The sequence below is a fragment of the Gorilla gorilla genome, chromosome 4 (genome assembly GCF_029281585.2).
Source record: "Gorilla gorilla gorilla isolate KB3781 chromosome 4, NHGRI_mGorGor1-v2.1_pri, whole genome shotgun sequence".
NCBI classification, from domain to species: domain Eukaryota; kingdom Metazoa; phylum Chordata; class Mammalia; order Primates; family Hominidae; genus Gorilla; species Gorilla gorilla.
The window spans coordinates 63,135,265-63,161,067 of record NC_073228.2 but is presented as its reverse complement, the minus strand read 5'-3'; the positions used below and the strand labels follow the sequence as shown (position 1 = coordinate 63,161,067).

Below are 25,803 nucleotides of genomic sequence, written 5' to 3'. Positions count from 1 at the left end.
CTGGAGTCCATTTAACCCTTAACTTGTATCAGTACTTCTTCCGGGGTGAAATTATAGGGGAGCTTGAAATCTCTGAGGTTAGCTGGTTCTCAAGCTTTGAGAACCTGATGAAAACTATTGACCTTCTCTCCAGAAAAATGTACTTGCATATTTCTCATACCTACTAAAACCTATCAAGGAACCAAGGTGAAGAATCCTGATCTAAATGTTAAAGGGGTGGTTCTCTACCTTTTTTTTCCACATCATGACATCCATAGAGATAATATTTGTACAGCACACTGGGATAAATTAAAGGGGATTTGGAGGCAGCTAATTACATGGGGCTTGGTGAAAAAAATTGTTTTCTTTATATTACTTACTTTTAATGAGAAAAATAAACATATTAAGGATGACACTAAATATTGAATTTGTATACGTTTCCAAACAAAGATGTCTAAAAATTTAATGAAAAACCTGAGATTGCTTCTGTAAACATAACATTTTTTATACAGGATTTTATGATTGAAATGACGGCTTGCAGTTCTTGAATGAGACAGTTTAACAGTGATCTCTTCAAATTCTTGGTAGTCATTATTGATGAGAATTTAGTTCATACAAGTAGGTGATAAAAAAACTTTTAAACAATTTTCACAACAATTAAAAATTTAAAAGTGTAAATTATAATTGATAATATATCCACATTATCACAGGGTATTTCCTCATTACATTTGCCAATGGGAATTTCCCCATCTACCCAAACACTGTTCGTGTCAAGTATCTATTGCAAAATATTGATAAAGGTCTAATTTGCAGAGTTAGATTGTGTTATTAGATCAATAATTCTTCATCTAACTTGAACATAATTAAAAGGGTGCATCAGATATAAGCAAAAGGAAGAATGCTATATATATAAAAAGAGAGATCATAAGCTGAGTTCATCAGGAGTACCTAGCAGGCCTCCCTGCATTTCCTGGCCTTATCTGAGGCTGTAAGTCCTGCTCTTTTGGTACCTGGAACATCCTCCAAAGCTCAGTGTTTACGATAGGCAGCAGTGTGTACTACAATTGTCTTGTGAAAGTGATGACCTGGTGGTAGAATACTCCTTGGCTTTGCTTGGCAAGAACTTCATTGTGCTGTCCACCAGTGGGATCATGGGCATACTAGGGTGGGTATTCACACCCTGATTTTGGGGGGCTGCTGAGAATCTCTAGATCACACTGCTTCTTGCCAGGAGTGAATTACCTAGATTTATCAACCACTCCAGTTATTTTTAGTAACTCCTCAGGCTGAATAGATCCCTATCTTGCAATATATCTATAACTCATTCACTGCATACCAAATGAAGGATTTCACTTAAAAGATTATGACTTATATAGCTAAGCTTAAGAGAGAGCAAAAAAAAAGTGAGTCAAAAAAAAAAGACACAAGAAATCATGGTCCTATCCTTGATAATCCAATCCCTTATATTTGAAACAATTTGGGCATAATTATAAGTATAAATTAATATAGCACAGATATATAAGAGCTGAGAGCAACTGCAGTATTATTGAGTCATGTGTTGCCTTCACTTGGTTGTATTTTTTCTTAAGTTTTATAAAAACTTTAACTTTTACTAACTTCATTTAACTGTGTCCTGACAGGAGACAGAAAGAACACCAGCTTGGGTGGGGTGTGGTGCCTCATGCCTGTAAGTCCAGTACTTTGGGAGGCTGAGGCAGGAGGACTGCATAAGGCAAGGAATTTGAGAGCAGCCTGGGCAGCATAGTAAGACCTCATCTCTCCAAAAAATACCACAATTAGCCAGGTGTGGTGGTACACACCTGCAGTCCTAGCTACTTAGGGGGCTGAGGTGGGAGAATTGCTTGAGCCCAGGAGGTTGAGGTTGCAGTGAGCTATGACTGTGCCATTATACTCCAGCCTGGGTGACAGAGCAAGACCTTGTCTCAAAAAAACAGAAACTCTACCAGTTATTTGCCAAGAAATTTTAACGAAGAATTAATAACTAGATATAAAGTTGTTAAGTAGATACCTAAAAAAGTAAAAAGAGAAATCTGAGGTATCACAATGGTGAGTAATTCCTCCCACCTTAAGGGCTAGAAAACAAACAAACAAACAAAAAAAAACAAAAAACAAGAAAAAACAGAGGAAGCAAAAGGAAAAATTTGGAAATTTAGAGGATTGGCCCCACAGAGCTAAAACTAAGGTCTCTGAAGAGAAAGTGCTGCTCAGCTGGTGTTAGTGCCTCTGAGATTAGAGCAGGGGCTTCATGGCACCCATGGTTCTGAGACACAGACTTCTGAAGCAGGAGCACTGGCTGGCTGGTGGTGGTGCCTTAGAGTAATGAAAATTATAGAACTATAGAAAAACTACTACAAACTGGATTCAGCTGTTGCTGCAAAAAGGAAATGCTGCTACCAGGATGAAGAAGAATTACTAGGTGAAGCACACAGGAACCAAAAGGCCACAAGAAGCAGTCAGGGAAAAAGTGGCACATATACACCATGGAATACTATGCAGCCATAAAAAAGGATGAGTTCATGTCCTTTGTAGGGACATGGATGAAGCTGGAAACCATCATTCTGAGCAAACGATTGCAAGGACAAAAAACCAAACACCTCATGTTCTCACTCATAGGTGGGAATTGAACAATGAGAACACTTGGACACAGGAAGGGGAATATCACACACTGGGGCCTGTCGTGGGTTGGGGGGAGAGGGGAGGGATAGCATTAGGAGATATACCTAATGTAAATGATGAGTTAATGGGTGCAGCACACCAACATGGCACATGTATACATACATAACAAACCTGCACGTTGTGCACATGTACCCTAGAACTTAAAGTATAATAATAATAATAAAAAAGAAGCAATCAGGATAGACAAGAAGGAGCAAGTCTCTTGTCTTCCCTTCAGGTATGGGATGTCCCTCTGGTGCCCCCAGTTAGCACAGTATAACAAAGCCAGCTGGCAAGGCAAAAGAAATGTGATTTTCAGGGTCTCAGCTTTAGCAACAAAGAAGAGTAAAAATGGGTGAATTTGGAGATGAGACAATAATTTAATAACTGGCACTTGATTGATAGGGAAATTGATGCCAGAATGGAATTTATTTCCAATCCTCTGGTTTTCATATATCTCTTAAAGACAGTTAAAGACCTTGCTACTTCCTGCTCCTCGGATACAATCAGCATACTTTCATCAATGTGATGCTGACTGGGAAGTCAAGATGCTCAATATCTCTGTAGACTATATTATGGCAGAGAGCTAGAGAAATGATGTAGCCCTGAGCAAGACTGTGAAGGGATATTGTTGGCCCTGCCAAGTAAAACCAAACTGCTTCAGGTGTTTCTTGCCAATTTATATGGAGAAATAAGCATTTTTCTGGGACAATAGCTACATACCAGGTGCCAAGGACTGTGTTGATTTGCTCCAATAAAGATACTACGTATGGAAGAGGAGGTGCAAGTGGAGGCATAATCTGATAAAATTTACAGTAATCCACAGTCATTCTCCAGGATCCATCCACCTTCTTCTTCACAGGCCAAACAGGCAAATTAAGTTGGTGTGAGGTAGCTTTCATCACTCCTGCTTCTTTATTTATTTATTTTTTTTTGAGACTCGTGTCGTCCAGGCTGGAGTGCAGTGGTGCAATCTCGGCTCACTGCAACATTCGCCTCCCAGGTTCAAGTGATTCTCCTACCTGAGCCTCCCAAGTAGCTGGGATTACAGGCATGTGCCACCACGCCCAGCTAATTTTCATATTTTTAGTAGAGATGGGGTTTCACCATGTTGACCAGGCTGGTCTCAAACTCCTGACCTCAGGTGATCCACCCGCCTCGGCCTCCCAAAGTGCTAGGATTACAGGCATGAGACACTGTGCCCAGCCTCACTCCTGCTTCTTTCAGATCTTTACTGGTTTCATTAGTCTTTGTAATCCCCCATCCTCCCAACCCCAAGGAAGCAATATTTTTGTTTACTGTCCTGGTGTGTTTGAAGGGCGTTTGAGGGGAGGTTTTCAAAGGCTTCCACTTGGCCCTTCCTACTATAATAGTCCTTATTCCAGAGTCAGAGAAAGGATATAGAGATCCTGCCAGTTACCAGTATCTGTGTTCTAATTATATATTCAGGGACTGATGAAATCACCACAGGGTGGTTCTATAGCCCTACTAAACCACTGTGATTCAAACTTGAGTTAAGACTCCATCTGGCCACCGCAAACCCCCACTTAACCTTATGGACTGAAGTGGTATTTTGGATCCCCAGGATTAACACCAGTTTAGAATCAGTGTTTAGATATCTCTGAAAAACCTGGATATTCCTTTTCCCTAGCACAAAGCCATTTTAGGAAATGGCCATCAATCTCTGTGGAAAAGACTTAGAGGAAGATTTTTCAGTATATACTAGTGGCAATGCTACAGAGCTCTTTCTCAAAGGGACCCACCTTTCAATTAAGGAACTGGGTGAGAGGTTGGAATTCTCCATTGTGGTGACTAAAATTATATTTTTGGCCCTCATACAGGCAGACCTGGGAGATATTTTGGGTTTGGTTCCAGACCACTACAATAAAGAGAACATCACAATAAAGTGGTCACATGAAGTTTTGGTTTCCCAATGCATATATAAAAGTTATATTTATACTATAGTCTATTAAGTGTGCAGTAGGATTATGTCTAAAAAATGTGCATATCTTAATTTAAAAATACTTTTTTTGCTAAAAAATGCTAACAATCATATGAGCCTTTATCCACTCAAAATCTTTTTGCTGATGCAGGATCTTGCCTCGATGTTGATAGATGATAACCGATCAGAGTAGTGGTTGCTGAAGGCTAGCATGGCTGTGAAAATATCTTAAATTAAGACAATTGAGTTTGCCACATTGATTGACTCTTCCTGTCTTGGATAATTTCTCTGTAACATTTGATGCTGTTTGATAACTTTTCACCCACAGTGGAACTTCTTTCAAAATTAGTCAGTCCTGTCATATCCTACCACTGCTTCAACAACTAAGTTTATGTAGTATTCTAAATCCTTTGTTGTCATTTCAATGATGTTCACAGTGTCTTCACCAGGAGTGATTCCACCTCAAGAAACTGCTTTCTTTGCCCATCTATAAGAAGACACTCCTCATTCATTCAAGTTTTATCATGAGATTGCAGCAATTCAGTCACATCTTCAGGCCTCACTTCTAATTCTAGTTCTTTTGCTATTTCCATTACATCTGCAGTTACTTCCTCCACTGAAGTCCTGGGGCCCTCAAAGTCATCCATGAGGGTTGGAATCAACTTCTTCCAAACTCTGTTAATGCTGATATTTTGACTTCCTTCCATGAATCACAAATGTTCTTAATGACATCTAGAATGGTGAATCCTTTCGAGAAGGTTTTCAATTTACTTTGTTCAAATCCATCAGAATCATCACTGTCTATGGAAGCTATAGCCTTATGAAATGTATTTCTTAAGTAAGACTTGAAAGTTGAAATTGGTCTTTGATCCATGGGCTGCAGAATGGATTCTGTGTTGACAGGCATGGGAACAACATTAATTACCTTGTACATTTCCATCAGAGCTCTTAGGTGACCAAGTGCACTGTCAATGAACAGTAATATTTTGAAAGGAATCAATTTTCCTGAGCAGTAGATCTCAAGGGTGTATTTAAAATATTCCTTAAGCCATACTGTAAACAAATGTGCTGTCATCCAGACTTTGTTGTTCCATTTATAGAGTACAGGCAGAATAGATTTTTGAAATGATAAATGAGCATTGGTTTCAACTTAAAGTCACCAGCTGCATTAGCCCCAAACAAGAGAGTGAGCCTATCCTTTGAAGCTTTGAAGCCAGACGTTGACTTCTCTCCAGCTATGAAATCCTAGATAGCATCTTCTTCCAATAGAAGGCTGTTTAGTCTGCATGGAAAATCCATTGTTTAGTGTAGCCACCTTCATTGATGATCTTAGTTATATCTTTTGGGTAACTTGCTGCAACTTCTACATCAGCACTTGCAGCTTCACCTTGCACTTTTAAGTTATGGAGATGTCTTCTTTCCTTAAACCTCATGAATCAACTTCTGATAATTTTCAGCTTTTCCTCTGCAGCTTTCTCACCTCTCTCAGCCTTCACAGAATTGAAGAGAAGTTAGGGCCTTGCTCTGGATTGGGCTTTGGCTTAAGGGAATGTTGTAGCTGATTTGATCTTCTATCCAGACCACTAACACTTTGTCCATATCAGCATATCTGCTATATGAATTATTCAAACACTTTTTGAACCTTGAGTGTTTGTTCCTTCTGCTTCAAATTTCTTACTGGTCTTTTACTATCCAGCTTCCTTTGTGAAAATGTCCCTAACTACCCTGGGAAAATTAACTGCTTATTTCTCTGTTCCTTAACATTTTGTGTGTACCTCTACTCTTGCACTTTGCAGATTGAATTGCATCTCTTTCCCTCACTGAACTGGGAACTCTTTTTTTTTTTTGAGGTGGAGTTTTGCTCGTTGCCGAGGCTGGAGTGCAATGGCATGATCTTGGCTCGCTGCAACCTCCGCCTCCCGGGTTCAAGCCATTTTCCTGCCTCAGCCTCCTGCGTAGCTGGGATCACAGGCACCCGCCAACACACCCAGCTACTTTTTTGTATTTTTAGTAGAGACAGGGTTTCACTATGTTGGCTAGGCTCGTCTCGAACTCCTGACCTCAGGTAATCCACCCGCCTTGGCCTCCCAAAGAGCTGGGATTACAAGCGTGAGCCACTGCGCCCGGACTAAACTGGGAACTCTTTAAGGCAGGTCTTATTCACCCTTTTAAGCCCCAACCTTTGCCTGCATATAGAAAGCACCTAATAAAGTCTTACTGAGTTGAATTTATCTGAGTGCATCCAAACCAAATAGATTTTAAAAGAAATGGAAGGAAGCTTCTCAGCAATTTCAGGAGATGGACACCATAAGCAAAGAAATGAGGCTGTTGAGAATATACAGTTGGGAGCTATCACATAAATTTATTTTCTATTACTTATTATTTATTAAGCACTTCAAAAAGGCTTTGAGGCAGCTATTTTTAAATGTTGGAAACTCTTCTCTCCAAAGGCAGTACTTTTGGTTTATTTAGCTAGAACATGTGTTATGCTGATAAAAAGAAAAGGGAATGGCCGGGTGCGGTGCCTCACACCTGTAATCCCAGCACTTTCGGAGGCTGAGGAGGGTGGATCACTTGAGGTCAGGAGTTCAAGACCAGCCTGGCCAACATGGTGAAACCCTGTCTCTACTAAATGTACAAAAATTAGCCAGGCATGGTGGTGAGCACCTGTAGTCCCAGCTACTCGGGAGGCTGAGGCAGGAGAATCACTTGAACCCAGGAGGCGGAGGTTGCAGTGAGCCGAGATTGCGCCACTGTACTCCAGCCCGGGCGACAGAATGAGACTCTGTAAAAAAGAACAAAAAAAAGAAAAGAAAGAAAAGGGAATATGCTAGAGCATTAGATACATACTATTTCAAATTAGAGCCTCTAGACTGTAACTGTCCTGGAGGCAGAGACTGTGTGAATATAATTTACTCTTTACACAACACCTAGCTCATATATATACAAACGCTTAAATGATTTTTGGCATGGCAGTGATTTGATAATCTGTGAATCTACAGTCATTTGCAGTAAAGTGGGGATCTGGTAATTATTTATTTTAATACCTCAATATAAATCAATAAACCAGATAAGTCACATTCCTCTGGAATTCTCCCTTGCCAAAAAAATGCCTTTTGAGATATTATTATTCTATTCTCTATCTACCTTTCTTGCATGAATTAGGTAGCCATAAAAGTTTCACTTTACCTCACCTTGTTATCTCAAAAATTAATGAGGATGACTATCATGTTAAAAATGCAATTGCATTACTGCTGCTGTATTTTTTTTTTAATGATAGTAGTAATGATTACTATGGTGAGTTTTCTTGTCTCCCTGAGCAATGATCTAGCTTTGGTCAGTAGCAACAGTCATAACAGTAATACAGTTGGAAAAGTTCAGCAGTTGGGAATTTATCATTCAATAGAATTGTGGGGTGAGGTGAGGGCAGGAGTGAGGGAGCTTTTTCAACTTCTGGAGTACTTTGTGATGTTTATTAATATTTTCTTTCTTTTTGTTATTAATACTGGTCTAGTAATATTCTTCTATACCATTTGGTGATACCTTTTGGAGTCCAAATGAATGAGTCAGCATCTCAAGAGGAACTCAGACCTGCTCAGGTTCTTGTCCTACATAGGTTTATCACATTTATGGGAAGATTTGAGATTCAACATTCTTGGGAAAATTGAGATGCAATATCACAGTCTATCATTTAATTATTTCTCTTTTTGGTTGAAGTATTCTGCATCAGGTTTTGACAGAAATGCTGAAAAAGGGGTCAAAATAACAGTTGAGTCATGGCAACCTGCTTCTAGTTGGTTGGCATTCCTTGATTATATATAAAAGTCTGTTATTGTTTGAATTTGTTGATACAACTACTTTGTGTAATTTTATTTCGCATGATATTTACTCATTATGTGAAATTTTTAAAAATTAAAAGCTTACTGTATTAAAGTATGAGACAGTAGTTTAATCCACAGGTCTTTTTGGATGCCATTTACTAACACTGTTTCCATTTCAGGAAAACGGAAAAGAAGACAAAGAGAGGAAATGGAACTTAACTGAAGTGAAAGAGCTTCATGAGGTAGAGTTGGCATGAATAAATCAGATATTAATGCTGGAGAATAAGCTAGATAAATCAATTTTCTTATGATAAAAGAAAAGATGTGGGTATTCAAAAAGATAACTAAAATTGCAAAAGGAAAAGGACAAACTCATGTTGATTATTAAGCTGATTCATTTGAGTAAGTTGCAGGAAACTTCCATGGACAGGTAAATTATTTGCGAAGAACTGTTATAAATTACAGATAAATAAAGACTGCTTTCTAAAGTTACCCTAGAAACTATAACCACCTGCTTTTAGGGTCACTTTACTATCATGCTGAAAATGTAATTTCCAGGTTAATCATTTAAGTAACTTTGTGTTTAAATAAATACAAGGCTACAATAAAGAAGAACGTTTCATAGAAAAGGGGAGGCAATTAAAAATAGTCCTATAGATTCACAAGTGAGTTGACTAATATGAGTTTTTAAAATATCCTATTGATTGTCGATGGCTCACACTTGTAATCCCAGCACTCTGGGAGACCGAGGTGGATCACTTGAGGTCAGGAGTTCGAGACAGGACTGGCCAACATAGCGAAACTCCATCTCTACTAATAATACAAAAATTATCTGGGCCTGGTGGTGCATGCCTGTAATCCTAGCAACTTGAAAGGCCAAGGCAAGATAATCACTTTAACCCGGGAGGCGGAGGTTGCAGTGAGCCGAGATCATGCCCCTGCACTCCAGCCTGGGCAACAGAGTGAAACTGCATCTCCAAAATAATATATATATTTTGTCAGATTTTTAAAGTACATTAGCATGTATACAAAAACTATTTTGTTGCTATTCATAAAATTAATCTTTAATTTCCCCAATTAAGATTAAATGCTTTTTCTTTGTGCCACAAATACAGAAAGTGATTCTAGTAGTAAAACAGTAGCATTTCCAAAGGTCTGATTTCCTTATGCTATGGTCTCAAATCATGTTTCTATAAACTATTGTATAATTCAAGAATTAATGTACATCTAAAATGATATTCCTAGCATATTACTTTGTTAGTAATAGGAAGATGTGATGACATTTTGAACCAACACACTTTATCTTGTAAATGCAGAAAATACACTGTGATTACCTCTTTGCTTCTAATATACAGCATTAGATCCCAGAAAAATTAACTAGGAGTGTTTGGTTAACTCTTACAAAGCAATTAACTTTCCTTTAATTGGAATAATTTATACAACTTTGTTGAAAATCAAGTCACATTGAAATTGGTGATTTTTTTCTTCTTTTCAAAGACTTTACAGAGTGTGCCAGACGTTCCTGTAAAAGAGAACACCAACAGTGTGGTGGAGAAAGCAATGGATGAAATCAAATCCCAAGGTAGAGAACTAGCCTTTCTCTTATACAATAGAATCTAAAACTGGCTGGGCGTGGTGGCTCACGCCTGTAATTCCAACACTTTGGGAGGCCGAGGTGGGTGGATCATCAGAGGTCAGGAGTTTGAAACCAGCCTGGCCAACATGGTGAAACACCATCTCTTCTAAAAATACAAAAAATTAGCTGGGCATAGTGGCGGGTGCCTGTAATCCCAGCTACTCTGGAGGCTGAGGCAGGAGAATTGCGTGAACAGGGAGGTGGGGGTTGCAGTGAGCCGAGCTCGTGGATTGCACTCCAGCCTGGGTGACAGAGCGAAACTCCATCTCAAAAAAATAAATAAATAAAAGAATCTCAAACTATCATTAACATTTTACTGGGGATGCGTTCTTCAAGACTTTGCATTTTAAAGATCTAATTTCAGGGGATATTTTATTTTATTTTTATTTTTAGAGATGGATCTTGCCCTGTCACCTAGACTGAAGTTCAGTGACATGGTCATAGTTCACTGCAGATTCAAAGTCCTGGGTTCAAGTGATCCTCCTACCTCAGCCTCCAGAGTTGCTGGGACTATGGGCACACATTACCTCACCTAGCTAGTTTTTTATTTTTTATTTTTGTAGAGAGAAGTTCTTGCTATGTTGCCTGGGCTGGTCTCGATCTCCTGGACTCAGGCGATCCTCCTGTCTCAGCCTCCAGAGTCACTGAGATTATAGGCCAGAGGGTATTTTAAATGCAGTTTTGGAAACAATTTAAAAGGTATTTCATTCACCTTCTATTAATGCTTTTGAGGCAATTTATGATTATTCATCTTGCACTTAAAGAGAAAATTTATCTAAGAAAGCTGACTGACATCTAGCAGGCAACCCACTAATACAATAATAAAATGAAGAACTCCAGTGATTTGGGCTGCTTATTGTCCTTGGCCCTGTTTATTGTTTTTGGGTTTTTTTGTTGTTTTCTGTTTTGTTTTGTTTTTTTGGGACGAAGTTTTGCGCTTGTTGCCCAGGGCAGAGTGCAATGGTGCAATCTCGGCTCACTGCAACCTCAGCCTCCCGGTTCAAGCGATTCTCCAGCCTCAGCCTCCCGAGTAGCTGGGATTACAAGCATGTGCCATCACACCCGGCTAAGTTTGTATTTTTAATAGAGACGGGGTTTCCCAATGTTGGCCAGGCTGGTCTCAAACTCCCAGCCTCAGGTGATCTGCCTGCCTTGGCCTAACAAAGTGTTGGGATTACAAGTATGAGCCACTGTGCCCGGCCAACACTGTTTATTGTTTTTACTCCTGTACTTGACCACATATTTATTCCATTTGATCCAAAGCTTGACTCCTAGCCCCATCCTTAACCCAAATTCCACATAATTATGCAGATTGAAAATTTATAGGATTAAAAAGTCTTCAAAAAATTAGAGAAGACATTCATCTCTTTCATTACAGCTCTTTTAACTCCAAATACTTAGTGAAATCCATACCACCAGAAATTCTTTACAATATTTAAAATTTAATAATTTTACTATAATTTTTCTTCAATTTACCAGTATTGAATGTTTAGTATATGCTAGGCTGAGCTAGGACTGAATTATAATAATATCAAAGTGTTTTCTAAACTATAAATTGATATATAGATGCTAGTTGTAATTTTTAGGTGCTGGGTTTTTTTTTTTCCCCAAAGTGTTCTTCTCTCTTTTTAAACCAACTAAGAGTAATTATTTACTATTTCTTCCTAGTAATACACATTATAATACATATTCATTAAAACCCGAACTTTCACTTGTTGTGGTGGCTTATGCCTGTAATCCCAGGACTTTGGGAGGCTGAGATGGGAGGATCATTTGAGGTCAGGAGTTCAAGACCAGCCTGGGCAACACAGCAAGACCCAATCTCTAAAACACAATTTTTTTTAAGAGAAAAAAAAAAGGAACCAAACTTTCCTTCAAATTATACTACAAGGCTATAGTTCCTGAAATAGCATGGTACTGGTATAAAAGTAGACACACAGACATAATAGAGAACCCAGAAATAAAACCAAATACCTACAACCAAACTTGACAAAGCATACAGAAACATAAACTGGGGAAAGGATACCCTATTTAATAAATGTTGCTGGGGAAATTGGCTAGCTACATGTAGAAGAATGAAACTGCATCCCTATCTCTCACCTTATACAAAAATCAACTCAGGATGCATCAAAAACTTAAATCTAAGACCTGAAACCTTAAAATTCTATAAAATAACCTAGGAAAAACTCTTTTGGACATTGGCTTAGGCAAAGAATTTATAATGAAGACTCCAAAAGCAAATGCAATAAAACAAAAAATAAATAAATGGGACCTAATTCAACTGAAAAGCTTCTGTACAGCAAAAGAAATAACCATCAGACTAAACTGACAACCCACAGAATGGAAGAAAATATTTGCCGTGTGTCCAACAAAGAACTAATATCCAGAATCTACAAAGAAACAAATCAGCAAGAAGAAAAAAATAATTATCCCATCAAAAAGTGGGCAAATGACATGAACAGACATTTCTCAAAAGAATATATACAAATGGCCAATGAACATGTGAAAAAGTGCTGAACATCACTAATCGTCAGGAAAATGCAAATTAAAACCACAATGAAATACTACCTTACTCTTGCAAGAAGGATCATTATTAAAATGTCAAAAAACAATAGATGTTGGCATGGATATGGTGAAAAGCTAATGCTTGTACACTGCTGGTGGGAATGTAAATTAGTATAACCTTTATGGAAAAGAGTATGGAAATTTCTTTTTTTTTTTTTTTTTGAGACAGAGTCTCGCTCTGTCACCCAGGCTGGAGTGCAGTGGCACGATCTTGGCTCACTGCAAGCTCCGCCTCCCAGGTTCACGCCATTCTCCTGCCTCAGCCTCCCAAGTAATTGGGACTTCAGGCACCTGCCACCAAGCCTGGCTAGTTTTTTCTATTTTTTTAGTAGAGATGGGGTTTCACCATGTTGGGCAGGATGGTCTCGATCTCCTGACCTCGTGATCCACCCGCCTTGGCCTCCCATAGTGCTGGGATTACAGGCGTGAGCCACCACACCCGGCTGAGTATGGAAATTTCTTAAAGACCTAAAAGTAGATCTACCATTCAATCTAGCAGCCCCACTACTGGGTATCTACCCAAAAGAAAATAAGTCATTATATTAAAAAGACACCTGCATATGTATGTTTATTGCAGCACAATTCACAATTGCAAAGATATGGAACCAACCTAAGTGCCCACCAACCAATGAGTGGATAAAGAGCACTTCGGAAGGCCAAGGTGGGCAGATCACAAGGTCAAGAGATCGAGACCATCCTGGTGAAACCCCGTCTCTACTAAAAATACAAAAATTAGCTGGGTGTGGTGGCAGGTGCCTGTAGTCCCAGTTACTTGGGAGGCTGAGGCAGGAGAATTGCTTGAACCCAGGAGGCAGAGGTTGCAGTGAGTTGAGATCACGCCACTGCACTCCAGCCTGACAACAGAGCGAGACTCCATCTCAAAAAAAAAAAAAAAAAGAAAAAGAAAATGTGGTATATATACACCATGGAATATTACTCAGCCATAAAAAAGAATGAAATGATATCTTTTCCAACAACTTGGATGGAGCTGAAGGCCATTATTCTAAGTGAAGTAACTCAAGAATGGAAAGCCAAATACCATCTGTTCTCACTTAGAAGTGGGAGCTAAGCTATGGGTATGCAAAGACATGCCGAGCGATATAATGGGCTATGGAGACTCAGAAGTGGGAGGGTGGAAGGAGGGGCAAGGGATTTAAAAAAACTACATATTGGGTACAATGTACACTACTCAGGTGATGGGTGCACTAAAATCTCAGACTTCACCACTATACAATTCATCCATGTAACCAAAAATCACTTGTACCCCTGAAAATTAAAAAAATTTTTTTTTTAAAAGAACCAAACTTTCCAACACTTATTCTGTCTTTCTTATAAACTTAGTACTGTTTTCACAGCTTCACTAACTTCTAAAAATTTTCTTCCTGGCAAGTCTTATCCTCTTCTACCTGTCCCCACCTCCTGTTTTTCTGATTTTACTTCCTTATGCCAAACATCTACCACCAACACCACATACATATACTTTGCCTTTGCCTTAATCGCTTGGGCCAGGTTTATAAATTAACTCATTCATTTTATTTTATTTTATTTTTTGAGATGGAGTCTTGCTCTGTCGTCCAGGCTGGAGTGCAGTGGCGCAATCTCAGCTCACTGCAACCTCCGCCTCCCGAGTTCAAACGATTCTCATGCCTCAGCCTCCCAAGTAGCTGGGATTGCAGCCACCTGCCACTATGCCCATCTAATTTTTGTATTTTTAGTAGAGACGGGGTTTCGCCATGTTGGCCAGGCTGGTCTCAAACTCCTGACCTCAGGTGATCCGCCCACCTCGGCCTCCCAAAGTGCTGGGATTACAGGCTTGAGCCACCGCGCCTGGCCTAAATTAACTCATTCATTTTAAAGATGCCAAACAGAATTTTGATATAGGTAATTTGTTATAAATTTAATTAGATGTTCACTTTAATTAGTTTGTGGCCACATTTGCACCTACAAAACTGTACATATGTATTCCATCAGGTAATTTTTCACCTCCCCAGAAAACATATCAAGCAAGAGTTTGTGGTCTTTCCTCTTCTTCTACTTTCAATTTCTCTTATTGCTTTTCAATGTATGGTAGAGAGAAATGTGTTTTGTTTAAATCGATTTATCCCAGTATATGATATGTACTGAAAACATTGCAGTTGCTTATTCTGATATTAAACACAATGCAGTGTACTTATTTATTAAATAATCATTATTTATGATTATTAAAACTTTTTACTCTAAATCCCTCATTTGTGAATGTGTGTGTGTGTGTGGGTATATACAAAGTAGGAAGAGGAACTGTTACTGCAATTTCAACAGGTCAAAGGAAGTGTCTTCATCCTTGTTACATACTTGTCAAAATTAAAGTCATGTTATCTTGATAAGCAGCTCCCAACATGCACTCAAATACATATCGTTGCATAGAAAATACTGTGGTTAAATATATCATGTCAGTTCCTCATTTCTTTACCCTTGTTTTTCTACTTTTCAGGCTGAGCTTAACTTGCATTTTGAGAATTTTTTTTAACTATCAGTTTGCTCAGTTATATTCTTATTACACAGCCCTAAGATTAACAGTGTTTTGTAGGAAACTGCCTTTTCCTTTATCTATTGAATTTTAATTCCAGTGGTGTTTAGTAGTAATTCTTTACCTCCTTCCTTTGCAGCAGTCATTCTACATCATGTGCCAATGTTAAGAAATCCTGATAATAAGGACAAAGCCGCTGAGTTTCAAACAGGGCCTGTGTTTAAAGAAAACATCATACAGCTTAAGTAGCCCTGCTGGGTCAGTTTTCACCAGTTTAATCAGCAGCCAGACCCACTAATGTTATATGCCTCCTTGTGAAGAAAGAGCCTGCTAAGACTTATTACAATATGAATTATAATTCATTCCTATTTATGTCCTTAAATAGGCTTTGTACTGAGGCTCTGCCCAGCAGTGGGCCATACACTGAGAGCTGAAAATGATAAAAGTCATTATAAGGCTAGACTTTTCAAAATATGTGCAAGGAATTCTTTTGTGTCCCTACTTATTTAGTTGAAAGCATTTATACTCATAGTGCCTGGATAGTTCTTTTTATATTAGAAGGTAGACCACTAGAGTGGCGAAGATGTACATATTGGGGGCAGAGCTTGAAAGGCTCTTGATTCTTGGAAAAGTTTAGGAAGATGATCCTGAAAAAGAATTCCAGTGCCTGGCACGCAGTGAGAAATTAATAGTTATTTATTGAGTCAGTATATAAATGAATTAATCAATCAATCTTAAAAGGTTTAGGATGTCCAACCAGAGACCTGCTAAAAAATCCAGTACATCTTTGAAACTATTCAATTAAACCTCTGAATTAAATTGCCCTTGGGGCAGTGCTGTAATTTGTGATCCATGAATTCAGAGGTGACTCAGTCAAAAGACAGCTTCATATAGGCTTGTTCAGAATCCTGATTTGTTGACCCTGCTGTTGCTGCGCTTCTTTTTCTTGTTTTTGTGGTTCTAAGAGAGAAGTGTTTGACTACAGTGGTAACCAAACACATGTCTACTTCCATTCCGTACGTCAGTGGGGACAATGCAAGCACTAGGATTATTGCTTAGCAACCAATGATAGCCAAGTACACTAGAAGAGCACTAACAGGCTGCAATGAAGATGGAGAATGCCTTAGTTCACGTGTGAGTTTACTAATGAGCCATGACAGATGGGTAGATATTAAGTTGCCATATATCCTTAATGCAGGAGGAGGAATTGTCTGCCTTGGGTTATGGGAGACAGGTTAAAAGGAAAGAGTACAGTTGACTCTTGGACAACACAGTTTGAATTGCATGGGTCCACTTATACACAGATTTTCTTCCACCTCTGCCACTCCAAAACAGCAAGATCAACCCTTCCTCTTCCTCCTCTCCTCAGTCTATCGAACATGAGGACAATGAGAATGAAAACATTTATGATGATCTGCTTCTACTTAATGAATAGTAAATATATTTTATCTTCCTTATGATATCCTTCCTTTCTTCCTTTCCTTCCTTCCTTCCTTCCTCTCTTCCTTCCTTCCCTCCTTCCCTCTCTCTCTCCCTCCTTCCTTCCTCCTCCCCACCACCTCTCTCTTTCTTTCTTTTTAAAAAAAATACAGATACATGGTCTCACTCTGTTGCCTAAGCTGGAGTATAGTGGTGCAATCAGAGCTCACTGCAGTCTCTCCCTCCTGGGCTCAAGGGATCCTCCTGCCTCAGCCTCCTGAGCAGCTGGGACTACAGGCATGTACACCACACCCACCTAAGTTTTTAATTTTTTTTTGCAGAGACTGGGTCTTGCTATGTTGCCCAGAGTGGTCTTGAGCTCCTGGCCTCAAGTGATCATCCTGCTTCAGCCTCCCGAAGCACTGGGATTACAGATGTGAGCCACTGCACCTAGCCTCTTATGATTTTCTTCATAACATTTTCTTTCTCTAGCTTACTTTATTATAAGAATACAGTATATAATACACATAACATACAAAATATGTGTTAATCAACTGCTTATGTTTTCAGTAAGGTTTCTGGTCAACAGTAGGCTACTAGCAGTCAAATTCTGGGGGAGTTGAAAGTTATACATAGGTTTTTGACTGTGCAGATATTGCTTCCTCTAACCCCTACATTGTTCAAGGGTCAACTGTACATTAGAACCTATAGACTTGAATGAATTCCTTTCTTTTTACACTTATTTAAAAATAAAAATAAAAGCATTATATATTTATGAGCATTGTGACAAAACAGAAGGGAAACACACCTTTCCCTCTTCCACCACCCAAAGCAGTTAATAAGTTTGCAAATCCAACTTAGAGGTGAGGGGAAGCATTATACTACCCTCTTTACTTTTCCCATATTGGAATAAGAGAAGAGGCCAAGGAAGAAATCAAAACTTGGGAGAGAGATTGATAAATACTATCCACTGTTAGATTTAAGACATTCTGTAGATGAAATGTTGGCTTTTCAAGGGTTTCTTCACAGACCAATTTTTCTCCTGGACAGAAAGATGGATACTATCTAAATAAGATTTAAAAGTATTCTTCAGGATATTGTTTTTTTGTTTTTGTTTTGTTTTGTTTGGTTTGGTTTTGAGACGGAGTCTTTCTCTGTCTCCCAGGCTGGAGTGCAGTGGGGCGATCTCCGCTCACTGCAACCTCCACCTCCTGGGATCATGCCATTCTCCTGCCTCAGCCTCCCAAGTAGCTGGGACCACAGGTGCCCGCCACCACACCTGGCTAATTTTTTGTATTTTTTTTTTTTTTTTTTTTAGTAGAGACGGGGTTTCACCGTGTTAGCCAGGATGGTCTCAATCTCCTGACCTTGTGATCTGCCCGCCTTGGCCTCCCAAAGTGCTGGGATTACAGGTGTGAGCCACCACACCCGGCCAGGATATTGGTTTTTAAACTTTTCTAAGGGAGAAAAACCTTTTTTTTCAAATGAAAATTTCCTATGCTCTACAATTACGTAAAACAAATTGAAGCATAGCTGTTCCAGTCACAAACAGTACAAGGGGCTTAGAGTCCTATGGCCTTTGAAACTCCCTCTTGGGACCCTGAGAAGCATAGTTCAAAAACCACTGCTCTACAGTAGGAACTCTTATTCTTGCAGGTGGTGACATAAATTGGAACCAATCACTCTGGGAAATAATTTAATAATATCTCCTTAAGGTGAAATGCACATACTTATGACCCTGTGCCAGTCTGTTCCTGCTGCTATAACAAAATAGCATAGACTGGGTAATTTATAAACAGTGTAAATTTAGTGCTCACAGTTATGGAGGCTGGGAAGTCCAAGATCAAGGCACCAGCAAGTTTCATGTCTGGTAAGGGCCTTGTCTCTGCTTCCTAGATGGCACCTTGAACATTGTGTCCTCCAGAGGAGATGAACACTGTCCTCACATGGCAGAATAGATGGAAGGGCAAAAAAAGGGAGGTTCCTAGCTAGTTCCCTCCAGCCCTTTTAGAAAGGTACTGTTAATCCATTCTTGAAGGCAAAGCCCTCATGACTTAATCACTTCCCTAAAGGTACCACCTTTTAATACTATCACATTGGGTCTTAGGTTCCAACATATGAATTTTGGAGGAACACATACATTCAAAACATACCACCTACAATTGAAATCCTAGTAATTATATACCAGAGAAACCCTCACATGTGGACACAAAGAGACATATGCAATACTTTTCACAATAGGATTGTCTTTATAGTAAAAAAAGAAAAACTGGAAATAACCCAGTCTATCTAAAAGAGAATGAATAAACACATTACAATACAGTTATATCATAAGGTATTATGCAGCAGTGAAAATGAATGAACTAGAACTATACCTTTCAATATAGATGAATCTTCCAACTACTAAGTATAAAAAAGACTGTAGAATATATATAGTATGAAATTTTTTTATGAAATTAAAAAACAAGAACAATATTGTATTGCTTAGATAGAATAAAAATAAGTGCATAGAAATGATAAACATGAAATTCAGAATAGTCTATCTCTCAAAGTAGCAGTCTATGGGAGGCTTTAATATATAGGTAGTTTTTTTCTTAAGCTAAGAGTAGATACATGCTACTTATTATATCATCATTATACTTGCAGGTCTTTAATATTTTGTAATAAGTAAGGTTAAAAAAACTGCTCTAGAGTTATAAAGATTCTGGTCTCTTGCTATTATTATATAATATTATTTATTGAGAGTTATTAATGATTGAAGCACATCTTAATAACTACTTTCCAGTTAAGGTTAAAAATAGCGAGTTTACCTGGCCAGAGCAATCAGGTAAGAGAAATAAATAAGGGGCACCCAAATAGGAAGAAAGGAAGTCAAACTATCCCTGTTTGCACACTACATGATCCTATATCTAGAAAATGCCATATTCAGCCCAAAAGCTCCTTAAGGTGATAAACAACCTCAGCAAAGTCTCAGGATACAAAATCAACGTACAAAAATCACTAGCATTCCTATACACCAACAACAGTAAAGCCAAGCACCAAATCAGGAACACAGTCCCATTCACAATTGCCACAAAAAAAAAAAATAAAATACAGCTAATCAAGTGATATGATTTGACTGTGTCCCCACCCAAATATTGAATTGTAGCTCCCATAATTCCCATGTCTCATGGGAGGGACCCAGTTGCAGGTAATTGAATCGTGGGGAGCAGGTCTTTTCCATGCTGTTCTCATGATAGTGAGAAAGTCTTACAAGATCTGATGGTCTTATAAAGGGGAGTTCCCCTGCACATGCTCTCTCTCTCTTACTTGCCACCATGTAAGACCTGACTTTGCTCCTTCTTTGCCTTCCACCATCATTGTGAGGCCTCCCCAGCCACATGGACCTGTGAGTCCATTAAATTTTTTTTCTTTATAAATTACCCAGTCTCAGGTATGTCTTTATTAGCAGCATGAGAACAGACTAATACAGTAAATTGGTACCAGAACTGGCATGCTACTGTAAATATACCCAGAAATGTGGAAGCGACTTTGGAACTGGGTAACAAGAAGAGGTTGGAACAGTTTGTAGAGCTCAGAAGAAGTCAGAAAGTTGCGGGAAAGTTGGAACTTCCTAGAGACTTGTTGAACGGCTTTGGCCAAAGTGCTTATAGTGATATGGACAATAAAGTTCAGACTGATGTGGTCTCAGATGGAGATGAGGAACTTGTTGGGAACTGGAGCAAAGGTGACTTGCTATGTTTTAGCAGAGACTGGCAGCATTTTGCCCCTGCCCTAGAGATCTGTGGAACTTTGAACTTGAGAGATAATCTAGGGTATCTGGGGGAAGAAATTTCTAAGCAGTGAAGGGTTCAAGAGGAAGCAGAGCATAAAAGTTTGAAAATTTTGCAGCCTGACTACTATGCAATAGTACTATGTGTAGTACTATGCAATAGTACTATGTGTAGTACTATGCAATAGTACTATGTGTAGTACTATGCAATAGTACTATGTGTAGTACTATGCAATAGTACTATGTGTAGTACTATGCAATAGTACTATGTGTAGTACTATGCAATAGTACTATGTGTAGTACTATGCAATAGTACTATGTGTAGTACTATGCAATAGTACTATGTGTAGTACTATGCAATAGTACTATGTGTAGTACTATGCAATAGTACTATGTGTAGTACTATGCAATAGTACTATGTGTAGTACTATGCAATAGTACTATGTGTAGTACTATGCAATAGTACTATGTGTAGTACTATGCAATAGTACTATGTGTAGTACTATGCAATAAAAAAGAAAACTCCATTTTCTGGGGAGAAATTCAAGCCAGCTGCAGAAATTTGCATAAGTAACAATGAGCCACATTTTAATCACCAAGACATGTGCAGAAAATGTCTCTGGGGCATGTCAGAGACCTTCATGGCAGCCCCTCCCATCACAGGTCCAGAGGCCTAGGAGGGAAAATGGTTTCATAGGTCGGGCCCAGGGCCCCCCTTGCTGTGTGCAGCCTTGGGACTTGGTGCCCTGCATCCCATCCACTCCAGCTGTGGCTAAAAGGGGCCAAGGTACAGCTCAGGCCATTGCTTCAGCAGGTGCAAGCCCTAAACCTTGGCAGCTTCCACATGGTGCTGGGCCTGTGGGTGTGCAGAAATCAAAAACTGAGGTTTCGGAACCTCTGCCTAGATTTCAAGGATGTATGAAACTCCTGGATGTCCAGGGAGAAGTTTGCTGCAGGGATGGAGCCCTCATGGAGTACCTCTACTAGGGCAATGTGGCAGGGAAATGTGGAGTTGGAGCCCCCACACAGAGTCCCTGCTGGGGCACCACCTAGTGGAGCTATGAGAATATGGCCACCGTCTTCCAAACCCCAGAATGATAGATTCACCAACAGCTTGCATCGTGCACCTGGAAAAGCCAGAGACATTCAATGCTAGCCTGTGAAAGCAGCCAGAAAGGGAGCTGTACCCTGCAAAGCCACAGGGGCAGAGCTGCCCAAGGCTGTGGGAGCCCACCTCTTACATCAGTGTGACCTGGATGTGAGACACAGAGTCAAACGAGCTCATTTCAGAGATTTAAGATTTTACTGCCCTGTTGTATTTTGGACTTGCATGGAGCCTGTAGCCCCTTTGTTTTGCCCAATTTCTCCCATTTGGAATGGATGTATACCCAATGCCTGTACCCCCATTGTATCTAGGAAGTAACTAACTTGCTTTTGATTTTACAGGCTCATAGGCAGAAGGGACTTGCCTTGTCTCAGATGAGACTTTGGACTGTGGACTTTTGAGTTAATGCTGAAATGAGTTAAGACTTTAGGGGACTGTTGGGAAGGGATGATTGGTTTTGGAATGAGGGAACATGAGATTTGGGAGGGGCCGGGGCAGAATGATATGGTTTGGCTGTGTCCCTACCCAAATCTTGAACTATAGCTCCCATAATTCCCACGTGTCCTGGGAGGGACCTGGTGGGAGTTAATTGAATCATAGGGGTGGGTCTTTTCCATGCTGTTCTCATGTTAGTGAATAAATATCACAAGATCTGATGGTTTTATAAAGGGGAGTTCCCCTGCGCATGCTCTGTCTCTTGCCTGCTGCCATGTAAGACATGACTTTGCTCCTTCTTTGCCTTCCACCATGATTGTGAGGCCTCCCCAGCCACGTGGAACTGTGAGTCCCTTAATTTTTTTTTCTTTATAAATTACCCAGTCTGGGATATGCCTTTATTAGCAGCATGAGAACAGATTAATACACCAAGGAAGTGAAAGATCTCTACAAGGAGAACTACAAAACACTGCTCAAAGAAATCAGAGATGACACAAATGGAAAAACATTTCATGCTCATGTATAGGAAGAATCAATGTTGTTAAAATGGCCATACTTCCCAAAGAAATTTATAGATTCAATGAAATTCCTATTAAACTACCAATGACATTCTTCACAGAACTAAAAAAAAAAAAACTATTCTAAAATTTATGTGGAACCAAAAAACAGCTCGAGTAGCCAAGCAATCTTAAGCAAAAAGAACAAACCTGGAGGAATCATGCTACCTGAGTTCAAACTATATACAGGGCTACAGTAATCCAAGCAGCATGGTACTGGTACAACAGCAGACAAATAGACCAATGGAACAGAATAGAGAACCCAGAAATAAGGCCACACACCTACAACTATCTGATCTTTGACAAAGCTGACAAAAACAAACAATGGGGACAGAGCTTCCTATTCAATAAATGGTGTTGGGATAACTGGCTAGCCATATGCAGAATATTGAAACAGTTTTTTAGGGAATAGCCAAATCTGGAATCTATTAAATTGTCTATCAACAGTAGAATAAATAAATTGTAATATAGTTATACAATAGTATACTACGTAGCAATGAATAACAACTGTTAAAAGAAAAGCTTTAGACAAATTGAACAGAGTTTAATTGAACAAAGAACAATTCAGGAATCAGGCAGCTTCCAGAACCAGAAAAGGATCAGAGCAACTCCAGGGCTATCACAGGGTCACATGACATTTACAGACACAAAAAGGAAAGTGATGTACAGAAAACAGAAGTGAGGTGCAGAAACAGCTAGATTGGTTACAACTGGGCACTTGCCTTATTTGAAGCTGGTATGAACAGCTGACTGTCTGTGGTTGACAGAAGTTTGGCTGCTGTGATTGGCTCACACTCAGCTACTTGTTACAACAGTAGGTTATGGTCTTTTTACACATCAAGTTTGGTTACAGTTCACTATGTATGGAGAAACCTTTAGGCCAAATTGAAAATTTGTATGGATGCAGCTTTAGACCAAAGTTGATTTAACACAACTAATGCCACACAACATGACCCTAAGTGGTTATGTTGTTGAGTAACAACAGATACAAAAGAGCACATACTCTGTGATTCCGTTAATATGAGGTTCAAAAGCAAGCAAAATTAACCTGTAGTGTTAGAAGTCAAGGGAGTGATTGAAAGAAGGAAAGCGGGGAGGGAGGGAGAGAGAGAAAGAAAGAGAGAGGTGGGCTGGGGAGAGAGAAAAAGAGAAATCCTGCAAATAAGGATAATTTGACTTCTTTATTTCCATTTTGGATGCATTTTATTTCTTTATCTTATCTGATTACTCTAGCTAGGACTCCAGTACTATGTTGAATAACAATGGTAAAAATGGGCATCCTTATTTTGCTCCAGATCTTAGAGGAAAAGCTGTCATTTTTTTTCCATTCAGTGTGATACTAGCTGTGGGTCTGTCATATATGGCTTTTATTCTGTTGAGGTATATTCCTTCTATACCCAGTGTTTTGAGGGATTTTATTATGAAGAGCTGTTGAATTTCATCAAATGCTTTTTTAGCATCAGTTGAAATGATCATATGGTTTTTGTCTTTCATTCTGTTGATATGATGTGTCACAGTGATTAACTTACATATATTGAACCATCTTTGCATCCCTTGCATCCCTGGCATGATGAGGGATTTTAAAAAAATTTTTATTTTATTTTAAGTTCCAGGATACATGTGCAGTACATGCAGGTTTGTTACATAGGTAAACATGTGCTATGGTTGTTTGCTGCACCTATCAAACCATCACCTAGGTATTAAGCCCCACATGTATTAGCTGTTTATCCTGACGCTCTTCCTCATCCCACACCCCTCCAACAGGCCCCAGTGTATGTTGTTCCCCTCCCTGTGTCCACGTGTTCTCACTGTTCAGTTCCCACTTATAAGTGAGAGCATGCGGTGTTTGGTTTTTTGCTCCTGTGTTAGTTTGTTGAGGATAATGACTTCCAGCTCCATCCATGTCCCTGCAAAGGACATGATCTCATTCCTTTTTATGGCTGCATAGTATTCCATAGTATATATGTACCACATTTTCTTTATCCATTCTATCATTGATGAGTATTTGGGTTGATTCCATGTCTTTGCTATTGTGAATAGTGCTGTAATGAACATATGTGTTCATGTATCTTTATAACAGAATGATTTATATTCCTTTGGGTATATACTATATACCCAGCAATGGGATTGCTGGGTCAAATGGTATTTCTGGTTCTAGATCTTTGAGGAATCACCACACTGTCTTCCACAATGGTTGAACTAATTTACATTCCCACCAACAGTGTAAAAGTGTTCCTATTTCTCCACAGCCTTGCCAGCATCTGTTGTGGCTTTACTTTTTAATAATTGCCAATGAATTATCTTTTTAATGTGTTGTTGAATTTGGTTTGCTAGTATTTTGTGGAGGATTTTGCTTCAATGTTCATCAGACTAAAGAAATATCTGACTACAGAAATATTGGCCTGTAATTTTATTTTATTAAGAAAAAAATATTATAGCTGAATATTGTTATCTTTTTCTGGAAAATCTTCTGTTTTTATCCTTTTAAATAAACTTTCTACCCAAATCTCTCTCTCTACCTTCTCTTTAAGGTCAATAACTCTTAACTTGGCCCTTTTGAGTCTATTTTCTAGATACTGCAGTCATGCTTCGTTCTTTTTTATAGTTTTGTCTCCTCTGACTGTGTATTTTCAAATAGCCTGTCTTCAAGCTCACTAATTCTTCTGCTTGATCAATACTGCAATTGAGGGAACATCATACATTCTTCAGTACACTAATTGAATTTTTCAGCTTCAGAATTTCTGCTTGATTTTTAAAAAATATTTCAATCTGTTTGTTAAATTTATCTGATACGATTCTGAATTCCTTCTCTGTGCTATCTTGAATTTCATTGAGCTTCCTCAAAACAGCTATTTTGAATTCTCTGTCCGAAAGGTCAGATATCTCTGTGACTCTGGGATTGGTCACTGTGTTCTCTTACTTTGTTTGATAAGGTCATGATGTTTGTGGATGTTCACTGATGTCTGGGCATTGAAGAGTTAGGTACTTACTGTGGTCTTCACAGTCTGGGCTTGTTTGTATCCATCCTTCTTGGGAATGCTTTCTAAGTATTCAAAGGGAATTGAGTGTTGTGATCTAAGCCTTCAGTCACTGCAGCCATATCTGCATTAGAGGGCACCCCAAACCCACTAACACTGTGACTCTTGAAGCCTTGTAGAGGTACTGCCTTGGTTGTCTTGGGTAAGATCCAGGAGAATTCCCGGGATTACCAGGCAGAGACTCTTGTTCTCTTCCCTCACATCTCCCCAACCCCCTGCCAAAATGGAGTCTGTCTCTCTCTCTGTGCTGAGCTGCCTGGACTTATGGGAAGAGTGACACAAGCCCCGCTGTGGCCACCATCACTGGGACTGTGCCAGGTCCAACCTGAAGCCGGCACAGTACTGAGTCTCA

General features: G+C 39.2%; 1 protein-coding gene across 8 annotated transcripts in view; it reads left to right on the top strand.

Moving 5' to 3' along the window:
* The window catches only part of EFCAB5 (EF-hand calcium binding domain 5), a 184,588-nt gene that overhangs the window by 4,274 nt on the left and 154,511 nt on the right, over positions 1-25,803 (top strand). For 2 of the 8 annotated variants that reach the window (XM_055388571.2, XM_055388577.2), the window contains exons 1-3: positions 8,050-8,196; positions 8,598-8,660; positions 9,916-10,000. In XM_055388571.2, coding sequence (XP_055244546.1) covers positions 8,155-8,196; positions 8,598-8,660; positions 9,916-10,000 — 190 coding nt within the window. In that variant the 5' untranslated portion in view covers positions 8,050-8,154. Of the gene's footprint in view, positions 1-7,967; positions 8,197-8,597; positions 8,661-9,915; positions 10,001-10,603; positions 10,754-16,153; positions 16,260-25,803 lie in introns of those variants that run through there. The other 6 variants (XM_031010768.3, XM_055388579.2, XM_055388570.2 and 3 more) reach the window with 5 other exon arrangements.